The sequence below is a fragment of the Vigna umbellata genome, chromosome 3 (genome assembly GCF_029865625.1).
Source record: "Vigna umbellata cultivar VRB3 chromosome 3, Vumbellata_1.0, whole genome shotgun sequence".
In the NCBI taxonomy this organism is placed as follows: domain Eukaryota; kingdom Viridiplantae; phylum Streptophyta; class Magnoliopsida; order Fabales; family Fabaceae; genus Vigna; species Vigna umbellata.
In genome coordinates, this window is record NC_142167.1 from 713,448 (window position 1) to 732,765 (window position 19,318).

A 19,318-nucleotide genomic window follows, 5' to 3' on the forward strand; every position below is an offset into this window, starting at 1 on the left:
TGACCGAACGGTAGAGGGAGGACGACCAGACCGAACGGTCGGGAACAGGGAGGTAGTTGGACAAGCGATGGACGACCAGACCGAACGGTCGTGAGCAGGGAGGTAGTTGGACGAGCGGTAGACGAGGGAGGACGACCAGCTCCAGAATTGCTTCCCTCTGTTCTTAGCAGTTCTAGCTGTTCTTACCACTGTTTTCTCTCCACATAGGCAAAGGGGTGATACACCATCAATCGTAGATACTCCACCACCACGAAAAACGAAATCAGAGTTTTGATTTCGCCAGCCATTGCATGTCGAAGATGAACAAGAATGCGACTTCTGCACTTCATTATCCATCACTTCGAATCGAAGAAAGAACGCGCACCCTCCCACTTCCAACTACATAATCTTCACCCACGAACACTGGCGCTTCGAATCAAAGAAAGAATGGGATTTTTTCCCTCACGCGAACCCTACTAGTAAGAACCCCTAATTTGTTTCCCAATCTCAGTTGCATTTCTCAATTAAAGGGGGCTGCTGTTGAGACCTCGGCAAGCGTACCGAATCGTACAAGTAATAAACCGGTAAGTCCGGAAATCATTTTCCCAAGAGATTTGTTTCGATTCACAAATTGTTAAAGTTTACCAATTTAGCGATTATTAAACGAAATTTTGTAACAAAAGTAAGATTTGCATACAGATGAAATTAAAGTGGTAAAAACAGTCAAGTTAAAGTTCACTGGGTTGAAGTTCAAGTTCTTCACTCAGGTAATTTTCTACTAACACAATTCCTCAGAATTTAGCATCGACATCCTAGGCGCATGCAGCCACTGATCCCTCAGATGACAGTTCAGAATCATTCAAACTAAATTACTAATCCCTTAGCTAATTCAGTTATCAGATTTGCCTTAAACACAATGTCAAATATGACTAAAAATTCCATCCTATGTCTAGGACTTGAAATCCTTTAGCAGTTCTATCCTAGGTCCGCGGTCTCATACATTTGCCAATGATTTAACCGTTCAAATAGCTCATATTCCCATCATAGGCATGAATAATAAGGATAGAACACATAATTCAAGCAAGTTCATGCATTAATAGAGAAATTACATAGAAGTTCAGAAATTTACTCTCAACCCCGTGAAATGGAGTTTTAACTACACATATACATCATAGAAGCGAGAAATTGGATGGTGGAAATTGGTGGTTTTCCACCATGGAAGCACTTGGACAGCAGCTGCAGCGTCACCTCTGGTTTCCTCCCCGTCCAGATCTGCCTTCCCCCTGCCTCTGAATCTGTTTTTAAAGAGAAGGTCCAATAATTGAGTCACGGGCTTCTTTCTGGACGAGCGTCCAAGTTTTGGACGAGCGTCCACTTTCTGGACGAGGCTGGACGAGCGTCCTCTTCTGGACGAACGTCTGGACGAGCGACCTCTGCTGGACGAGCGCCTTCTTCTGGACGAGCGTGGACGAGCGTCCTCTGCTGGACGAGCGTCTGGACGAGCGCCCTCTGCTGGACGAGCGCTTTCTTCTGGACGAGCGTCCTCTGATGGACGAGCGTCCTCTGGACGATGAGCGTTCGTTCTCTGGTAAACGAGCGTCCGTTCGCTATGGAACGAGCGTGCGCTCATTATGTGACGAGCGTCCGCGCATCCTTCTAAGTCGCGCCCGGGCGCGAGCCTCTCTGTAAAATCGCGCCCGGCGCCCTTTTTCTCACGCCCGGGCGTGAAACTCTCGGCAGAACAGCGTCCAATGAGCCTGGTCCAAGTCTTTGATAGTATCCAATCCTTATTTTACTTCGAAATAAACAAACAAAAGCATAAAAAAAAACATTTAAACAGTCAAAATTATACTTATATCAACAATTATATACTTTTCATGAGAATTAACACTAAAACTTACTCAAAAGCACAACAATTTAAGCAACAAAAACAAGTAAAGTTTACACCTATCAGCTGCCCTTATAGTTTTTCAATTTTCCTAATATGCCCTTACCCAAAAGTGATTATACCTCTGTTCCTTCTTCTTTATTTAATACAAAAATGCTTTTAAATGCCACGTCTGCTTAGTAATTGCAATGACCATGCCACGTAACCAATACCGACCGTTTGTCCAATTTAACGCAGGCTTGTAATTGATTTAATTTTACAAAAACAAGGACTCAATTGATACGCCGAAAAGAAAGAGGACCTATTTGAAATTCATGACCAAAATAGGGACCTACGGAGACATTAAACCTTAAATTATATAAGGAAAGTGTTATTCTATTTCACAAATGACATCCAGTTAGGGGTGTTACAAGAACAATCAACGGGAATCTCTTTATTCTCATCAATAAGCACCCTTGACTTGTCAAGGGCACTTAAAAACTCAACCCAATTAGGCGATGACGGAAGATTCACATCGGAACATTACTAAATAATGGAAGTGCATATTTCTCTAAAGCATCACAGGATATTGAGGCCAGATTCCTGTGGACAAACTGAAACAAAAATATGAAATGAAGACATATAGGTGTAACTTTATCTTTCTCAAAATATCACACCAGAGCATTAAACAAGAAACAAATTAAAGATGGCTATAAAGCTAAACCAAATACTGGAAAGATTAAGTATAGGTGTTTGTGTGTGAAGGTTAAAAGGAACTGTGTATAACAAAAGGAGGATCTTACTTTTTTGTTTATAAAAAAGTGAATCATTTAAAAGTTCTGATGATATTTGTGACAAAGTGACCCTCTTGAGCCGCTTAAATTTGTCAATTTCTTGCACACCTGACTCTTGAAAACTACTTGTTAGACTTTGAAGGTAAGTATGGAGTAAATGTGAGAAGAATTTTTTCATTTTCTTCTTTGAAGCATGGTTGCTCCAAACATCAACACTTTTGCAAAGATTAGACCAAATGAGTGTTTGCAATGACTTTCTGTCAGCAAAATAAACTCCTAGATCACATTCGTTGCTTTGAGTGGCCACAGAAACTACATCTTCACAAGTTGCAAATTCAGAAACAAAGATTGGGGATTGAAACACACATGATAAATTTTCCATAATAAAATTAGTAAGTCCAGCCGCTTCTTCCTTCAGTGTGTTGATTTGGGATCTATAAGGCTTCTGCAAATAATGCTTCTTTTGCATATACTTGAACAATATAATCTGTTTATTCAAGTCAACAAGCCTTCGAAGAGCCATAGATTGAAAGATATAGATCAAAGGGGAAGAATCATCTGGGCCATGTTTAAGATATATGTCAGAAATAAATTTCATAACATCAAGGAGGGAACCTGAGGGTTGAACAATCCAAGAAAAAAAGTCAAAGTCTATCTCATCAATCATGTCCATCAACTCACAAGCAGAATATGCTGTATAATCTACCACCTCTGCAGACTTTTTTGGCAAATCAGGAGGCATAAGGCTTGCTTGCCTATATAAGGTTTGGCAAGACACATGCAACTGAAAGAAGAACACAAGAACCCATTGGATGGACATACCAAATTTCTTTAAAAAGTTTCCCTTTCTAACCACTCGATCAACAGTTTGACCTATGACAGAAGAAAAGAACTTGCAGATTTTATCTTGCTGCTTTCCAACTAGAATACTCAAGTAGGGACGCATTAATTCCATAAATTCTTTTACGGAAACTCCAAAAAGATTGCGGTTACCATCAGTGACTGTCACCGAACCAAGCACTAAACAATATAGTCTGGATAGCCCTTTACCAAACAGTTCCACTTGCAGATTAAAAAATTGCAATTTCTTGCCATCAACCAATGGACAAAAATCTTTCATCCACATGAGAGATTCTGAAATATCATCTCTTATCTGTCTAATACACCCACACACCTGCCCTTCTGGAATAGATTCAACAGCTTTATAAATGGCATGAATGAAATTTTGTGAAGATAAGAGCCTTTCAACTGCTTCAAAATGAACTTCATTAGACAGAAATGTCAAGAACCTAGAAGAACTTTCTTCAGTATAACCCTCAGGACATATAATAAGCCTTATAGCTTTGCACAGTGCTAAAATAGCAACTTCCACCTATAGCATTTGAAACATGTAAAGAACAAGCCTGATTCCAATTCAAGTCTTGGAGGACAATAAGAACAATAAGAAGCAGACAAATACAACATAAGCTGAATTAAAGCAAAAATACAATAATTTATTAAAGATTTCCCTACACCCGAACATCATCCCTGCCCCATTCCAAACATCATACCTATAATAACACCAAGAGACTAAGATACAAAGGAATAAAACCACCAACAAAGAGGAACCATGTAGAACCTCTGAAACATAACTTGCTCTACAGGGATCTGGTGAGAAAAAATAAAATATAAATGACCAGTAATAAAAATTTTAATACGAACCTGGCGTAGTTGACTGCAGAGTTGTCTGATTAGCAGAGGGTATTAATATGCCCCTCAGAGTATATTTGATTGGCAAGGATGTCCAATAGTACGTAAATATCCTCACTTTGAGTATGATTACTGTCTCCAACTAAAAATTCATGACTCTTACCATCCACCCTTATAATGCTAGACCCAGGAGCCTTGCTTATTCCTTTCTGCTTCATCAGTCTCCTAACATTTCTCACGTCAGCCCATTTCTTGTTAGAGGCATACATATTAGAAAGAAGCACGTATATGCCACTATCTTGAAATTCAAAATTCTGCAGTGATTTCAAGATTTCTTGGGTGAATCCAACATTCCCATATGTATTACAGGCACTCAAAAGCGCTCCTATGATCTGCACATCAGGGGACATGGGCATTGTCTTTATCAACTCCACAGCTTCCTCCACCAGTCCAGCTCTGCAGAGTAAATCAACCATGCAGCCGTAGTGTTCTAACCAGGGAGAAAGGTTGTAGAGGGGACTTGACATCTCATTGAAATACTTTCGGCCTTCGCTGACCAAGCCAGAATGGCAGCAAGCTGTTAAAACAGCAAGAAATGTCACTTCATTAGGCTTTGCACCTGACACTATCAAATCTTTAAATAGCTTCAATGCTTCCCTCCCAAGTCCATTTATTGCTAGGCCACCTATATAGGCATTCCAAGTACGGATATTCCTAGAAGGCATTCCACTGAAGATACGCTGCGCCATGTCTACACAACCACACTTTGCATACATGTCAACCAATGTAGTTCCTATATGAACATCCCACTTGATACGGCATTGATCAATGTACTGATGGACCCATCTACCGTAGTCAAGAAGCCCAAGGCTGGCACAAGCAGAAAGCACACTAGTAAGTATAACTCCATCCGGCTCAAAACCTGAGCCTTGCATTTGGCAGAACAAGTCCAGCGATTCACTGGGATACTGGCACTGCACTAACCCGCTTATCATACTAGTCCAAGAAATAATATCTTTCTCAGGTATCTCATCAAACATTTGCCTTCCATCAGTGACAGACTCACACTTCATATACATATCCAACACAGCATTGCATACCACCAACTCCTTCCCGAACAGACATTTGAGACCCAACCCATGAATTCCTTTCCCCAAATTTAAACAACCCAATTTCCCACAAGCCCCAAGTATGCTGACAAAGGTTGCTACATTAGGTTCCACATCCATTCTCAAAAACAATGCGATGGCCTCATTAAACAACCCAGCCTTGACATACCCAGATATCAAGCCAGTCCAAGAGACCACGTCTCTCACAAGCATGTCATCAAACACCTTGCCAGCACCAACAGTGTCCCCAGAAATGCAATACACATGGACAAGAGTGTTTTGCACATAAATGTCGCACCACAAGCCAGTCTTCAAAGCTACGGAATGAAACTGTTTAATCTCTACAATCCCATAAAACTTAGCACAAGATTTCAAAACTGCTGGGATAGTGTACACATCAGGCACAAAACCATTCCTAACAGTCCATCTATAAATCAGGATTGCAAGCCAGGGTAAGTGGCCAGAGGCATAGCCAGAAATCAGCAAATTGCAAGGGAAAGAGCTCAAGTTCCAATCAAATTGCTTCAGGAAATTGCAAGGGTAATGAACATCTGTAACATGTTTTCCCAAAAAAATTGCAGCTTTGGAAATAACCAAGTCATTGGCAACAAGGGCAGAAGTCAATAGATGCGCATGAATTTGCTTGAAGGATCTCAAGCCATTGCTCTTGTGAATCAAATCCAAGAGAACCGATTTCAGAGATTGCCCAGCCTTACTCATGGCAGCCCCCTTTAATTGAGAAATGCAACTGAGATTAGGGAAACAAATTGGGGGTTCTTACTAGTAGGAGGGTTCGCGTGAGGAAAAAAATCCCATTCTTTCTTTGATTCGAAGCGCCAGTGTTCGTGGGTGAAGATTATGTAGTTGGGAGTGGGAGGGTGCGCGTTCTTTCTTCTATTCGAAGTGATGGATAATGAAGTGCAGAAGTCGCATTCTTGTTCATCTTCGACATGCAATGGCTGGCGGAATCAAAACTCTGATTTCGTTTTTCGTGGTGGTGGAGTATCTACGATTGATGGTGTATCACCCTTTGCCTGTGTGGAGAGAAAACAGTGGTAAGAACAGCTAGAACTGCTAAGAACAGAGGAAGCAATTCTGGAGCTGGTCGTCCTACCTCGTCTACCGCTCGTCCAACTACCTCCCTGCTCACGACCGTTCGGTCTGGTCGTCCACCCTCCTCTATCGCTCGTCCAACTACCTCCCTGTTCCCGACCGTTCGGTCTGGTCGTCCTCCCTCTACCGTTCGGTCACATAGCTCCCCACCTTCTACCGTTCGGTCTGGTCGTCCTCCCTGGTCTACCGCTCGTCTAACTACCTCCCTGCTCACGACCGTTCGGTCTGGTCGTCCACCCTCTATCACTCGTCCAACTACCTTCCTGTTCCCGACCGTTCCGTCTGGTCGTCCTCCCTCTACCGTTCGGTCACATAGCTCCCCACCTTCTACCGTTCGGTCCCCCTCTCTCTCCCTCCTACACCTTCTTCTCTTGTACACTTTCCAGCCCCTAACATGTGCTCCCTGCCTTCCAACGTTCGACCTTTACGATCGATACCGTTCGGCCTCACTTCCCTCCTACCTTTCTTCTCCTTCTCATTACCTCCCACCTTATACCCTAAAGTATCAGATATAAGACCTGCAAAAATTTCTAAACATAACTGTGCCAACCAAACTATTAAAAAACAGTACTTATGCTTTAGTGATACAGCAATGGAAATACAGTTCCTGGTCATTGTAATATATAAGACGTCAAAGGAGAAAATTCTAATATATCCAAAACATTGTAATACATCCAAAACCATACATAGTTGGCATCATTGTCATTCATTAAATTACATAGCAGTAAAACCATAAACATTGTTTCTTAGACTATTACATAATAAGATCCTTAAACTTGGCATCATTGTCATTTATACACACATCTATAGTTGAGCTTCCTGGTCATTCATACACACTTCAGATAACTATGATGATGGCATGATTGGTTCTTGGGTTGCTTTGGGGAACCACCACCGAATATTGTAGTTTCTCATCAATAAAGGACCCACACCTGACCTACCGAGACACGAACCCCTGCATGCACTCTGCCGCTTCCAACTATTTCTTCTTCACCGACGAACCTAGTAAAACCATAAACATTGTTTCTTAGACTATTACATAATAAGATCCTTAAACTTGGCATCATTGTCATTTATACACACATCTATAGTTGAGCTTCCTGGTCATTCATACACACTTCAGATAACTATGATGATGGCATGATTGGTTCTTGGGTTGCTTTGGGGAACCACCACCGAATATTGTAGTTTCTCATCAATAAAGGACCCACACCTGACCTACCGAGACACGAACCCCTGCATGCACTCTGCCGCTTCCAACTATTTCTTCTTCACCGATGAACCTTGCCGCTTCAGCTCGAACAAAGATCGCGATTTTTCTTCCCTCACGCGAACCCTAATAATAAAAACCCCCAATTTGTTTCCCCAATCTCCGTTGCATTCCTCAATTAAAACGTCTTGCCCTTTAATTTTTTCTTTTTTCTGTAACATCCCAAAATACAGTAATAACCATAAATTAGAATTAATTACATTTCATAATTAAACAGTCCAGTCTTTACACTAAGACCAGAGTTCAAAAACCAAAAGGCTTTAAGTACAACATTTACTACAATACTACAGAAGTACGGGTCAGAGACGAACGGTTTTACAAAACCAAAATAACCAAACATTCAAAAATCAAAACTAATAAACTAACATCTAAACAAACGAACGCTCTAAGGCTCGGCCTTGACTTCCACGTCTACCAGATTCTCCTCTTCAATAACCTCTTCTAGCAATGCCTCGCCTTCTGCTCACATCCACCCGGATGATCATTGCAATGACAAGACGGACATACAGGGACGAGAGACAACACAAGGAAAAATACACAGGGTAAGCTTACGTAATTTAATTCATACATCAACATTTAAATCAAACATTTCCAAACACATAAGAATATTTCAACATGTATAATCATCCAAAAACTATTACTAGACGGACCGTCCGGACTGTATGAATCTGTGTAGCTACAGGCGTCCCTTGCACCCGGGTGATGTAGTAACTGGAATAATCACATCAGCTGCCACCCGAGGTTAGCCCTATCCAAAGTACCCCTAAGGACTAGGACCTCCTGCCGTTCCCACACATGACCTACCCTCCTCTACGTGAGGACGAGTACTCACGGAACATCAGGATGAACAACCAGCATTAGCATGCCCACAGTCATACTTTACAAAATTTCATATTCATCCATACATGAGTCGTTCCTCCCTGGAACGCTCGTTCAAAATCCACAATCATTATTTCATCTCATATACTGTTCGTTCATTATCATTCTTCACTTTAACCTCATTTTCATCTTCCATTACAACTTCATAAAATAACGAGCGTTCAGCCCTCTTCATAACGAGGACGAACGTGAAAGACTAGACCGAGATTCTCGTTTCAGAACCGAATAAAACTGACACATCAGATTTACCGAACGTCATTTCCTACTCGAATCAGTTGAATGAACTGACTCTAGGAAGATTCAAATCATTACTCAAAGAATAATTTAAGTGAGAAGGCTCCAGGCCGAATCCAAAATAGATAAAGTCTCTCAATACGTTTAGATGACCATACCGAGAATAATTTAAGTATAAAAGCCGACTGCCAGTCAATGACCGAACGCGGTACATGGATTTACTAAAATTTGGAAGAACGCTATTTCCATCAGTTTGGTAATTTGATACTAGGACGAGTGTTTCGGTATAAGACCGAGCGCCACTCATAACGAACGCTTTGGGTCGAGACCCATCGCAGACTTGTATTCATAATAGCAAATAGAATTAAAGGTAATACGAGATGGTGAAGATAGAATTTAGAAATGACTAAGTGTCGAAAGGTATAATTATAAGCTTCTCAACTCCTTTCATAACACTCGGGTATCTACGTTCGACCGAACGCTCAAACGTAGTACTAATACAAGAGGGCGTTCGTCCTCAACTAGGATTCTTTCCGAATGAAAGAATCCCTGACCAAATCATTTTCACTGGAAAACCAAACGGTCAAAGACCGTCCCATAACGTACGTACACAATCATAAGGGGTATTTCTTATCATAGTCAATATTATCAAAATTCCAGATTTAACATCTCAGTTCATACTTTATAAATTCATATCAAATATCAATTTACATACTTCAGAATTCACATTATTCATTCATACTTCAAAGTAATAATTCATATTCACATTCATAACTATCAAACATTATCATACAGGTCAACCAACATACATCATATTCGTTCAATCAAACAGCGATCGTTCACACAACCACAAAATATGAATTAAATCAAATAAGCTTCCCTTACCTGGATTCGTGAGCAAATTGTCCTAAACGCAAGATTTGTGGCTCGTCCAACTAACGTTTTCTACCCTCAACGGTCACTTAACTCTTCCAATAAAATCTAACCACAAGAAAATCAAAGTACTTAGACTACAACCTTGCATGCAGCCAAAACTTGGTTTTGCATGTAACCCAGAAACGAACGGTTAGAGAAAAGAAACTTACCAGTTTCAGAATCTGGAACTGTTCGGTCCAGAATGAAGTTTACGATGCCGGGACCTCTTCTACGGTTTCTGAAACGTGATCAGAGTAGAGGAAGATGAGTTACGATAGAGAGAAGGGGAAGAGTTTTCTAGAGAGAAGGAGGAGAAATGGAAAGTCAGAATTTTGGGAAGAAGAAGGTGCATGCAGAAGAGTGACGCGGATTTCAGAAAATTCAGTTTTGTTTAAAAACGAACGTCCGTTCTCCTGCTGACACCTGCATCCCACTAACTGATTTTCGGATCCTCGTTTATTGACACCTGGCGTCCGCTCAGAGGGGTTTCTAAGTGCGCTTTAAATGGTTCTGAGCAGGGTTTTGGTGTAATAAATGAGATTAGACAGGTGGGTTTGGTTGCTTAATTTCGAGGTCTGACATTTTCCAAGTATACGCTAACCCAAAACTGATATACTTCTGTTATTTCTTCTTTATTTAATACAAAAATGTTTTTAAATGCCACGTCTGCTGTAAGGACTTCATTTTCTTGGTGGTGGGGACACGGTGGTCACCCACCTTTGGCATTATTGGAATGCAATAATGAGGGAAGGAGAAAAGGAGAGGGGGTGGCATTTTACGGGGAGGCTTTGCAAAAGAGAAAAAAAAAAGGGAGGCTCTCATTATTGGCATGTGAGAGGGCGAGAGGGAGAGAGCAACAGAGGGAGGAACCCTTCCTTCCTTTCGTTTCCAGCCGTTCAAGGAGCACCCATGGGTGTAAGACCCGTAAATTTTGGGAATGGTGGGGACATGGTGGGCACCACTTTTTCATTTATTGGGCTGCATTATTGAAGGGGAAGGGAGGAAGCTGAGAAAAGGGGGTGTCTTCATTTTGGCATGGGAGAGGGAGCGAGAAAGCAGCCCGAGGAAGGGAGCCTTCCTTCCTTCATTTCCAGCCGTCCAAAGAACACCATGGGAAGCTGTACCAACTTCGGAAGGGCTGAGAGGAGGAGCTGGGATGGGCATCTGGTGAGAATGGAGTCTTTTGCAGTAAGATCTGGGAGAGGAAGCGAAGAATTGTGGAGGATGCAAAGAGATCTTGATCTGCACGATTGGAGGAAGATGGATCACAAATTTTACAAAGAAAGTCTTCAAGAGGTAAGGGGAGCTAGATCTTTTGTTTGATTGTTGATATATACTATGTTTAATGCAAATCTGGGAAGTTGGGGATGAAAAATTTGGGGTTTTCTGGGTTCTGGAAAACCTGGTGCGAATTCTGCAGAATTCTGCAGAAACGCGCGTACGTTCAATTTGGTGAGTGAAAATGGGACGTTCGTCCCATTCGATAAGAGCGTTCGGTTTTGTGGTTAGCGAACGTTAGCGTTCGTCCAAAATGACTCGTCGGCCAAAATATGTTGAGCGTTCGGTATTAAGTTTGATGAGCGTTCGCGTTCGTAAATTCTGAGTGTAGCGTTCGTCCTATGAGTGTAGCGTACGCGCTTAATAATGAATGAGCGTTCGTCCAAATCCTCCTTTGAGCGTTCGTCTAAATGTATAATGGATTTAGAGCGTTCGTCTATGTGTGTAATGGATTTTTAGCGTTCGTCTGAGTATAAATAGAGCCTGAGTGTTCGTTGTTAAATGGGTATGTATAAGTGTAAATCGTGAACGTTCGTTGTTAATTTGGTAAATATAGCGTTCGATATAATTTAGTATTATCAGGCTTGAATCTTGAACGTCCGTTATGGTTAATTCGTGACTGTAGCGTTCGGTCTCATTTCTGTATTAGTAAATGAACGTTCGGTTTTAATGAAATATTATGAGCGTTCGGTCTTGGCTTGATTAACGTTCGGCCTTTGTTTTGTTCTGATGGTGAACGTCCGGTCTCGGTTTTGTTGGGAGCGTTCGAGTTCAATTTAGACTCTAAGTTTCAAATCATAAGCGTTCGTTCATGGATATGATTGTTAACGTTCGGCCTCAGGTTGGTATTCTTGGATTTGAATCTTGACCGTTCGGTTTTTATGAATAAATAAGCGTTCGGCCTTTATTTGATAGTATTAAGTTTGAATCTTGAGCGTTCGGTATTATTATTATGGGATTAGAAATTCTTAGCGTTCGGCCTGTTGATCTCATAGCGTTCGGCCAAATAGTGTTGAATCCAGTAAGACGTTCGGTTTTGACGTTCGGCCTAATTGTGTTTAGGCGTTCGATTTTGGCGTTCGGCCAAATAGTGTTGAATAAAATATGACGTTCGGTTTGAGCGTTCGGGCTAATTGTGTTCAGGCGTTCGGTTTTAGCGTTCGGCCTAATTGTGTCCAGGCGTTCGGTTTTAGCGTTCGGTCAGTTTTTGTTAGGGTCCGTCCAATTGGCATAGTGGCGTTCGGCTTATAACGCTTGGTGAATAGTGTTCGTCCATCTAATGGTCTGCAAATGGTAATGGGTTCTAAGTTCCTTTGGTCTTGAGTTGGATTATGTATACCAATGGTTGGAATATTGTCTGTGACGTGATTTATTTGAAAATATGTGAATGTATGAGATATGTTGGATTTGTTGTGATAATATGGTGGTATCTGGTTATTCATGACTTGGGTTAAGGTTCAAAGTAACAGTATGATTCATGGACGAAATTCCATGATCCTCAAGGAGAGAATACATGGTGGTGTTTTGGGGGTTGTATAGAATGATTACATGATAGCTCAGTTTTGGGGTCATCCTGAATCTCCAATGATCTTTCTTCTCACGTAGAGAGGATTGAACATGTGGTGAGGAGTAGCAGGAGGTCCTAGTCTTGGATGCTTCCATATGATCCAAGGTGAGTAATAACGGATTAACCTCGTGATTGTGGCCGGGCGGGAGTGCCCAGAGTTCCACCGGGCGGGAGTGCCCAAAGTTTCACCAGGCGGTAGTGCCAGGGCGGGAGTGCCCAAGTTTCATAAGGCGGTAGTGCCAGGGCGGGAGTGCCCAAATTTCATAAAGCCACCACGAGTGCAAGACCCGCCATAGCTCGGTAATCATTCTAGTCCGGTCGAGTCGGTCTATAAAGCAACAAGTCGGGATTTAAAGTAACAAGTCTTGTGATGTCAGTTTGCCATGTTTGGATGAATGTTTACATGTCATGGGAGTGTGTAAAATATGGATCAATGAGTATGCTTTAATTGTTCGAATGATTGCATAAATTAACTGTGTTGTATGTATAACATGCTTTTTATATCTAGCTCACCCTTGCATTGTTTGTGTTGTGTGCCAATTTGGATATATTTCTTTGGCGATGATCATCCACTTGGATGGGAGCAGATGCTGTCGAGGAGAGTCCTTTGGATCAAGAGCTAGAGGTTGCTGATGTTGCAGAGTAGTCTTCCTAAAAATTTCCGGATTGAACACTTGCAGTGATCAATCCTTTCAACTGTTCAAGTTTAAATTTTCGCTCATTTTATTTGGATGATTGTAATTTAACAATTAAATTACACGTCATATTCTGACTGTTCTCTATATTTGAATGCTGACGTCTTTATTATATAATATTGGTTATTATATAATTGGGATGTTACATCTGCTTAGTAACTGCAATGACCATGGCACGTAACCAATATTGTAACGGTCGTTTGTCCAATTTAACGGCAGACCTGTAATTGATTAAATTTTACAAAAATAAGGATTCAATTGATACGCCGAAAAGAAAGAAGACCTATTTGAAATTCATGACCAAAATAGGAAAGTACGAAGACATTAAACCTTCTTTTATTGAGGCATCAAATGTCTCTACACCATTTTCCACAATTTTTTTAATTCATCAATTAAATATTGTAAATACATATCAATGTCATTTTCAAGAATTTAGAACTTGGAATAAGTGTTGACATTAGAAATACAAATCGTTACTTATATTTTTATAAGTTAACTCGGTTATGAAGTACATTTGACACATTTGATTTTTCAAACTTTCACAATAAATTTAAACTTTTAATACATGGTTTAAAATGTTGATCCAAAGATAACAATGATTTCTTTATCAAGTATAACTAAACTAATCTTTATAAAAAATTTCATTTGTCTAATTTTCAATATATTATGAGTTTGGATCAACTCTTAATCACAAACTTAATATTACCAGTTCATGATCATATTTATTACATATATATTCGTTCATAAATATCTAATTTATTAAAAATATCGTATAACTTAATCACATTATTAAGAATTGAGAAAACTCACCTGTAAAAAATTAGTAAAATCTTATTCATTTTATTTATTAATTTTAAATTCCTGAAATATAAATCTATTATCTCTTCAAAGAATGTAACCTGTAGTAATTTATATTTATCAGATGTGCAAGTTAAACATCATAATATATGTTGAAATTACATCGAAATTCCTATTTTTCTTTTCGAACACTCCACACATGTCTCATTCACTTCTAAAATCTTAAAATATTCAAACCCTATTTTTAAAATGCATAAAAAACTCATTCTAATAATTAATAAATATTAATATCCTTTTCAAATGAAAAAATCCATAATATAAAGAAATTATAAAAAATATACCTAATACTGACCACAACGTATTCTAATATATATATATATATATATATATATATATATATATATATATATATATATATATATATATATTGTGAGAACCTGATAATTAACACACTTAAATCCATCCTCTGATCACTGTTTTAATTCACCTTGCCACGTCAAAATTCCACTCTCTTTCTCTCTGCATGCACTGAATGCCATATGTCACTTTGGAAGCTTCTAAAAGCTGTAGTGGAAGCCAAGTGGCAGTGAGTAACTGCTCAACCGTTTGACGAGGGAGAGAAAATAATTTCTCTGAAAACTCTTCTCTTCCTTTCATGCAATCTTCTTCTTCTTCACGAATTCTGATCTTACATCTTCTCTGTATTTTCTCTGCACTCTTCCATCTTCTCTCTAAAATACCTCACTATCAACTCCTCTGATCTAATTTCAGAGACCATAGACGCCTTCACTGCACCGTGAGCGCTATTCTGATCCAAACCAAACTGAGAACTGAACTGGTAAGTTCTCGTCCCTGCACTTGTCTGTTTTAGTTCATGCAAATCAAGATTTTTTGGTTGCATGTGTAAGTTAGAAGTCTGATCTGTTAATGATTTTGGTGTATTAGATAAGTGGAAGTGGTTGAGTGAATTCTGGATAGGAAGCCGTGAGTGGTCGAGATAAATTCTAAGCATTTGGAAGTGCAGTGTTAGACCAGGTAAGAGGAGCTTTAGTAATTTAATTTAATATATGTTTGATCTGTATGACAGTAATGAATTGTGATGGATGTTTGAAATGTATGCATTATGCGAATTTTGAATATGCGTGATGAAGCAGAATTGAAATGGATGTATATCAGGAATGTTGTATGAAATTATGCAGTGAATGAAATGTATGAGTTGTAATGTGATTGATTCTGCATAATTTGGAATGATTTTGATTTGAACTGTATGTTGATATGATATGTTTGAAACTGGAAGATGGAAGACTCTGTATTTATGGATTGATAATAGGAATTTTGGAATGCATGAGAGTTATGTTAAAGATAAATTCTAAGTTATGAATCATATGTAAAACTGTGAAATTCTCGTGTTTTAAAATCTGGAAAGTCTGGTCTTCTCTGATTGATGGTGTACGCTCGTCATCGAACGGTCTTATACCGTTCGGTTTCACTGGACAATAACTTAGAGTAAGAATTCTTTCATTTGGAGAGGATTCGGATCGAGAACGAGTGTTATTTGTGTGCAGAGTTAAGTTTGAGCGTTCGGCTCAACTTAGCGTGTCCAACCATTTAAAAATTTAATTGAAGGGTATTAGTACGCTCGGTTTTGTCCACCAGCGTTCGTCATAAGTGGCGCTTAGTATTATATTGAGCGTTCGCCCAAAGGAACTCTTGATCTTAGATTGAGCGTTCGTTCTAGTTAGCGTTCGGTCCGACACTGAACGTTCGTTCCCATGCGCGTTCATTTCCATGCGCGTTAGTTCTATTTGGTGCTCGGTCATTGACTGGCGTTCGTCCTAAGCAGTGTTCGGTTTTATAACTGAACGCTCGTCCTATCCTGGATTCGTGAGCGAACGTATATGGTGTTCGTTCAAATTCTTATTTAACGTTCGGTTTTTTTTTATGACAGTGTTCATATCTGAATTTCTTTCATATTCTGGTTATCTATTGAAATATATCTAAATTATACTTATCCTTTTTATTCAATCTCCAGTATTATACTTAGAATTATCCTAAGTATTAATCAGATCTTTTTGAATCAATCTCAATTAAATTCTTAAGTGTTCTTAACATCCGTACATGAATAAAGGTTCGTTTCTTTTGTTCAGAAATGAGGCTGCAGTGCACTGTAATACAGTCGTCTTGATCTATTAAATAGTAACTTGTATTTAAATTAAAAGAGTGGAATACAGAAATGAAGATTTGATTAAGAGAAATTGTGAATATGTACGAATGGTAATTTGAATGGATTTATGAGAATTGGATTGTGAATGAGCGTTCCAAGGAGGAACGTCTCCATGATGTGAATATGAGAAGTAGTGTAGTATGACCATGGTAAAGCTGCTGATGGCTGTTCATCCTGATATTCCGTGAGTGCTCATCCTCATGTAGAGGGGAGTAGGTCATGCGTGGGAATGGCAGGAGGCCCTAGTCCTATTGAGTACTTTGGACTGATAGGGTTAACCTCGGGTGGCAGCTGATGGATGTTCCAGTTACTACACCACCCGTGTGCAAGAACGCCTGTAGATACATGGCATCATACAGTCCGGACAGTCTTTAATTATGAGAATATGAATGAGTTACTGTATGCGTGAATATGTGTTTAATGTTGTATGAACTATATGGCTGATGTTATATGTTAAATTATGTTGATGGTATTGAATTAAATTACCTAAGCTTACCCTTGCAATTTCTTTGTGTTGTCTACTGTTTCTGTATGTCCGTCTTGTCAATGCAATGATCATCCGTTGTGGATGTGAGCAGATGGTGATGCATCCCTTGAAACCATGCTGGAAGAAGAAAATTTGGAGGATGCCAACCTTGTGGACGTTGAAGTTAAAGCTGAGCAGTAGAGGCTCGTTTCTGTAGTAGCATTAGTTAGTTTTCTGTGCTGTATTTTGACAGTTCTGTGTATAGTTTTACAGCGCTGTTCATACAGTATTAGTAGTAGTTAGTCTTTCTGTAAAGCATTTTGGGACGTTGACTGTATATCTCTGCAGAACGTTTGTCCAGTAACTGGTTCTGTACCTTTTATGAATTTCTGAATACTGTAAATTGCTGTACATGCTGTTTTATCGTTTTGAGCAGCTGTTGTAAATGTTAAGACTGCACTGTTTTCTGTAAATGTGATTAGTTCTGATTAATGGTACTTACTATTTATTGGGATGTTACATTTATTGGTATCAGAGCAGTTTTGTTCTTTTAAGGACATATAGGGTATGAGTGCACTGTGCTTTTCGTTGTGTGCTTGATATGTGTTTGATGAGTTATTAATTTTTAACTCTTGAACATAGCTAACGTACGTTTTCTCTGATCCAGAAAACGAATGGCTCCTAGACTTCCTCCCCCACCTCAGCCGAATGAATCTGATGCACCAATTAGTGCCCGTGTGTTGGAGGCAGTCATAGACAGGCTTCAACAACAAAACACAACTTTGGTTGAGCAGAACGCTGCCTTGATGAGGCAAAACCAGGAAGCAATGCAAAGTATGGAGGCTTCTCGTGTTCACTCAGAAGCAACGCAAAGACAGCTAATGGACATCTTGGCAGCTGGCCGAGGCACACCAGGAGCCTCCTCCTCTAATGCTGCACCCCATGCAGAATGGAGTTTGGAAAGCTTCTTGCAGCACCATCCTGCCAAGTTCAATGGCAAAGGGCTTCCGGATGAGGCGGATCAGTGGCTTAGAGATATGGAGCGGATCTATGATGCCAAAAGATGCCCAAATGAGAACCGTTTGGCATTCACAGAATACTTATTGACTGGTGAAGCTAGTCACTGGTGGACAAGTATGAAAGCTATCTTGACTGACGCGCAGAACCCCATTAATTGGGAGGTTTTTAGAGCAAAATTCTATGAAGAATACTTCCCTGACAGCGTTCGTTTTGCAAAGGAAGTTGAGTTCTTACAGCTGGTTCAAGGGAGTATGTCAGTTTCAGAATACACTAATAAATTCAAACACCTTGTGCGGTTCAATACTATGGCAACAAGTGAAGAATGGCAATGCAGAAAGTTTGAGAACGGGTTGAGGAGTGATCTAAAAGTATTAATATCCTGTTTGTGTATCAGATCTTTCCCTGCTATGGTTGAAAGGGCAAAGGTCCTTGAGAAGAACATTGCTGAGGCTGAAAAACATAAGAAACAACAAGTGAGTAGGGGTCCGGTTATGTCCAGAGGTACATCAAATGTGAGAGGGTCCCCATATACTCGTCCCACTCAATCCTCTGGTGGATCACAAGCTTTGGTCACTGTTGGCCAATCTGGACAGCCGAGAAGCTTGACCTGTTATCAGTGTGGAGGACCACACTATCGGTGGGCATGTCCGCAGCTGGCAGGAGGAAAATATTGTACTCGTTGCAGGCAGAGTGGGCATTTAGAAAACGAGTGCAGTATGGGAGGAAGAGCGGCAATGAGGCCGCCAAACGCTGGGAGGACCCAACAAGGGAGAGGTGGACGTGCACAAGCCACAGGGAGAGTTTATGCTATTACTGGTGCTGAAGCTGCTAGTTCAGGTACACTCATCACCAGCACTTGCATGTTATATGGAAAGCCTTGCTGTGTACTGTATGACTCGGGGGCAACTCATTCCTTCATCTCGAAGGCGTGTGTTGAGAAACTGGGAATAAAAGAGAGTGAATTACAGTTTGATCTGGTGGTGTCAACCCCAGCAGCTGGTGGGATTAAGACATCTACAGTTTGTGTAAGATGTCCTATAGAAGTTGAGGGGCGTAGATATAAGGTCAATCTTATTTGTTTACCCCTGCAAGACTTAGAAGTAATTTTGGGGATGGATTGGTTGGCTACCAATCGGATCCTCATTGATTGCGGGAAGAAGGAGTTGGTTTTTCCCAATGAAGAAGAAGAGGAATTGTCCCTCACTCTCGGTCAATTGAAGGAGGATATCATGGAGGGAGCAAGCTGTTTTCTGATAATGACGTATGAAGATAATGGGGTAGAGAGTTCGTCCAACAATGATGGCAGCAGAGGACGAACAGTAGTAGATGAGTTTCCAGATGTTTTTCCTGATGAAGTCCCTGGTCTACCTCCTATTCGTGAGGTAGAATTCACAATCGATCTGGTAACCACTGCTGCACCC

General features: G+C 40.3%; 2 protein-coding genes and 1 long non-coding RNA gene across 4 annotated transcripts; 1 reads left to right on the forward strand and 2 right to left on the reverse strand.

Annotated features, from left to right (window-relative positions):
* Positions 1-1,054: 1,054 nt before the first annotated feature.
* Positions 1,055-4,269, reverse strand: LOC148201348 (uncharacterized). Its single transcript, XM_088108818.1, has 3 exons — positions 4,249-4,269; positions 2,650-4,012; positions 1,055-2,460 (listed from the first exon to the last, which is right to left on the reverse strand). The coding sequence occupies exons 1-3, from the start codon at positions 4,267-4,269 to the stop codon at positions 2,426-2,428; spliced, it is 1,419 nt and encodes a 472-aa protein (XP_087964944.1). The 3' UTR covers positions 1,055-2,425.
* LOC148201349 (pentatricopeptide repeat-containing protein At4g38010-like) lies at positions 1,055-6,994 on the reverse strand. Of its 2 annotated transcripts, XM_088110079.1 has the most exons (3): positions 6,553-6,994; positions 4,342-6,472; positions 1,055-4,012 (listed from the first exon to the last, which is right to left on the reverse strand). In XM_088110079.1, the coding sequence occupies exon 2, from the start codon at positions 6,156-6,158 to the stop codon at positions 4,371-4,373; it is 1,788 nt and encodes a 595-aa protein (XP_087966205.1). In that variant the 5' UTR covers positions 6,159-6,472; positions 6,553-6,994; the 3' UTR covers positions 1,055-4,012; positions 4,342-4,370. The 2 variants fall into 2 exon arrangements, with proteins under 2 accessions (XP_087966205.1, XP_087966204.1); XM_088110078.1 differs by having other exon boundaries at positions 4,342-6,994.
* A 7,628-nt stretch (positions 6,995-14,622) lies between these two features.
* Positions 14,623-17,392, forward strand: LOC148201350 (uncharacterized). The gene is made up of 3 exons (XR_015785172.1): positions 14,623-15,025; positions 15,133-15,222; positions 16,990-17,392. It is a non-coding gene; the product is annotated as an uncharacterized LOC148201350 (long non-coding RNA).
* The last annotated feature ends 1,926 nt before the right edge of the window (positions 17,393-19,318 follow it).

Excerpts from the sequence above, each read along its gene's own strand:
- LOC148201349 (XM_088110079.1), bottom strand. The coding sequence starts at position 6,158 with ATGAGTAAGGCTGGGCAATCTCTGAAATCGGTTCTCTTGGATTTGATT.
- LOC148201348 (XM_088108818.1), bottom strand. The coding sequence starts at position 4,269 with ATGTTTCAGAGGTTCTACATG. Across the intron at positions 4,013-4,248 it reads TGTTTCAGAGGTTCTACATG|GTGGAAGTTGCTATTTTAGC; the intron begins GTTCCTCTTTGT and ends CAAATGCTATAG. Across the intron at positions 2,461-2,649 it reads ACTTTTTTATAAACAAAAAA|TTTGTCCACAGGAATCTGGC; the intron begins GTAAGATCCTCC and ends TTTTTGTTTCAG.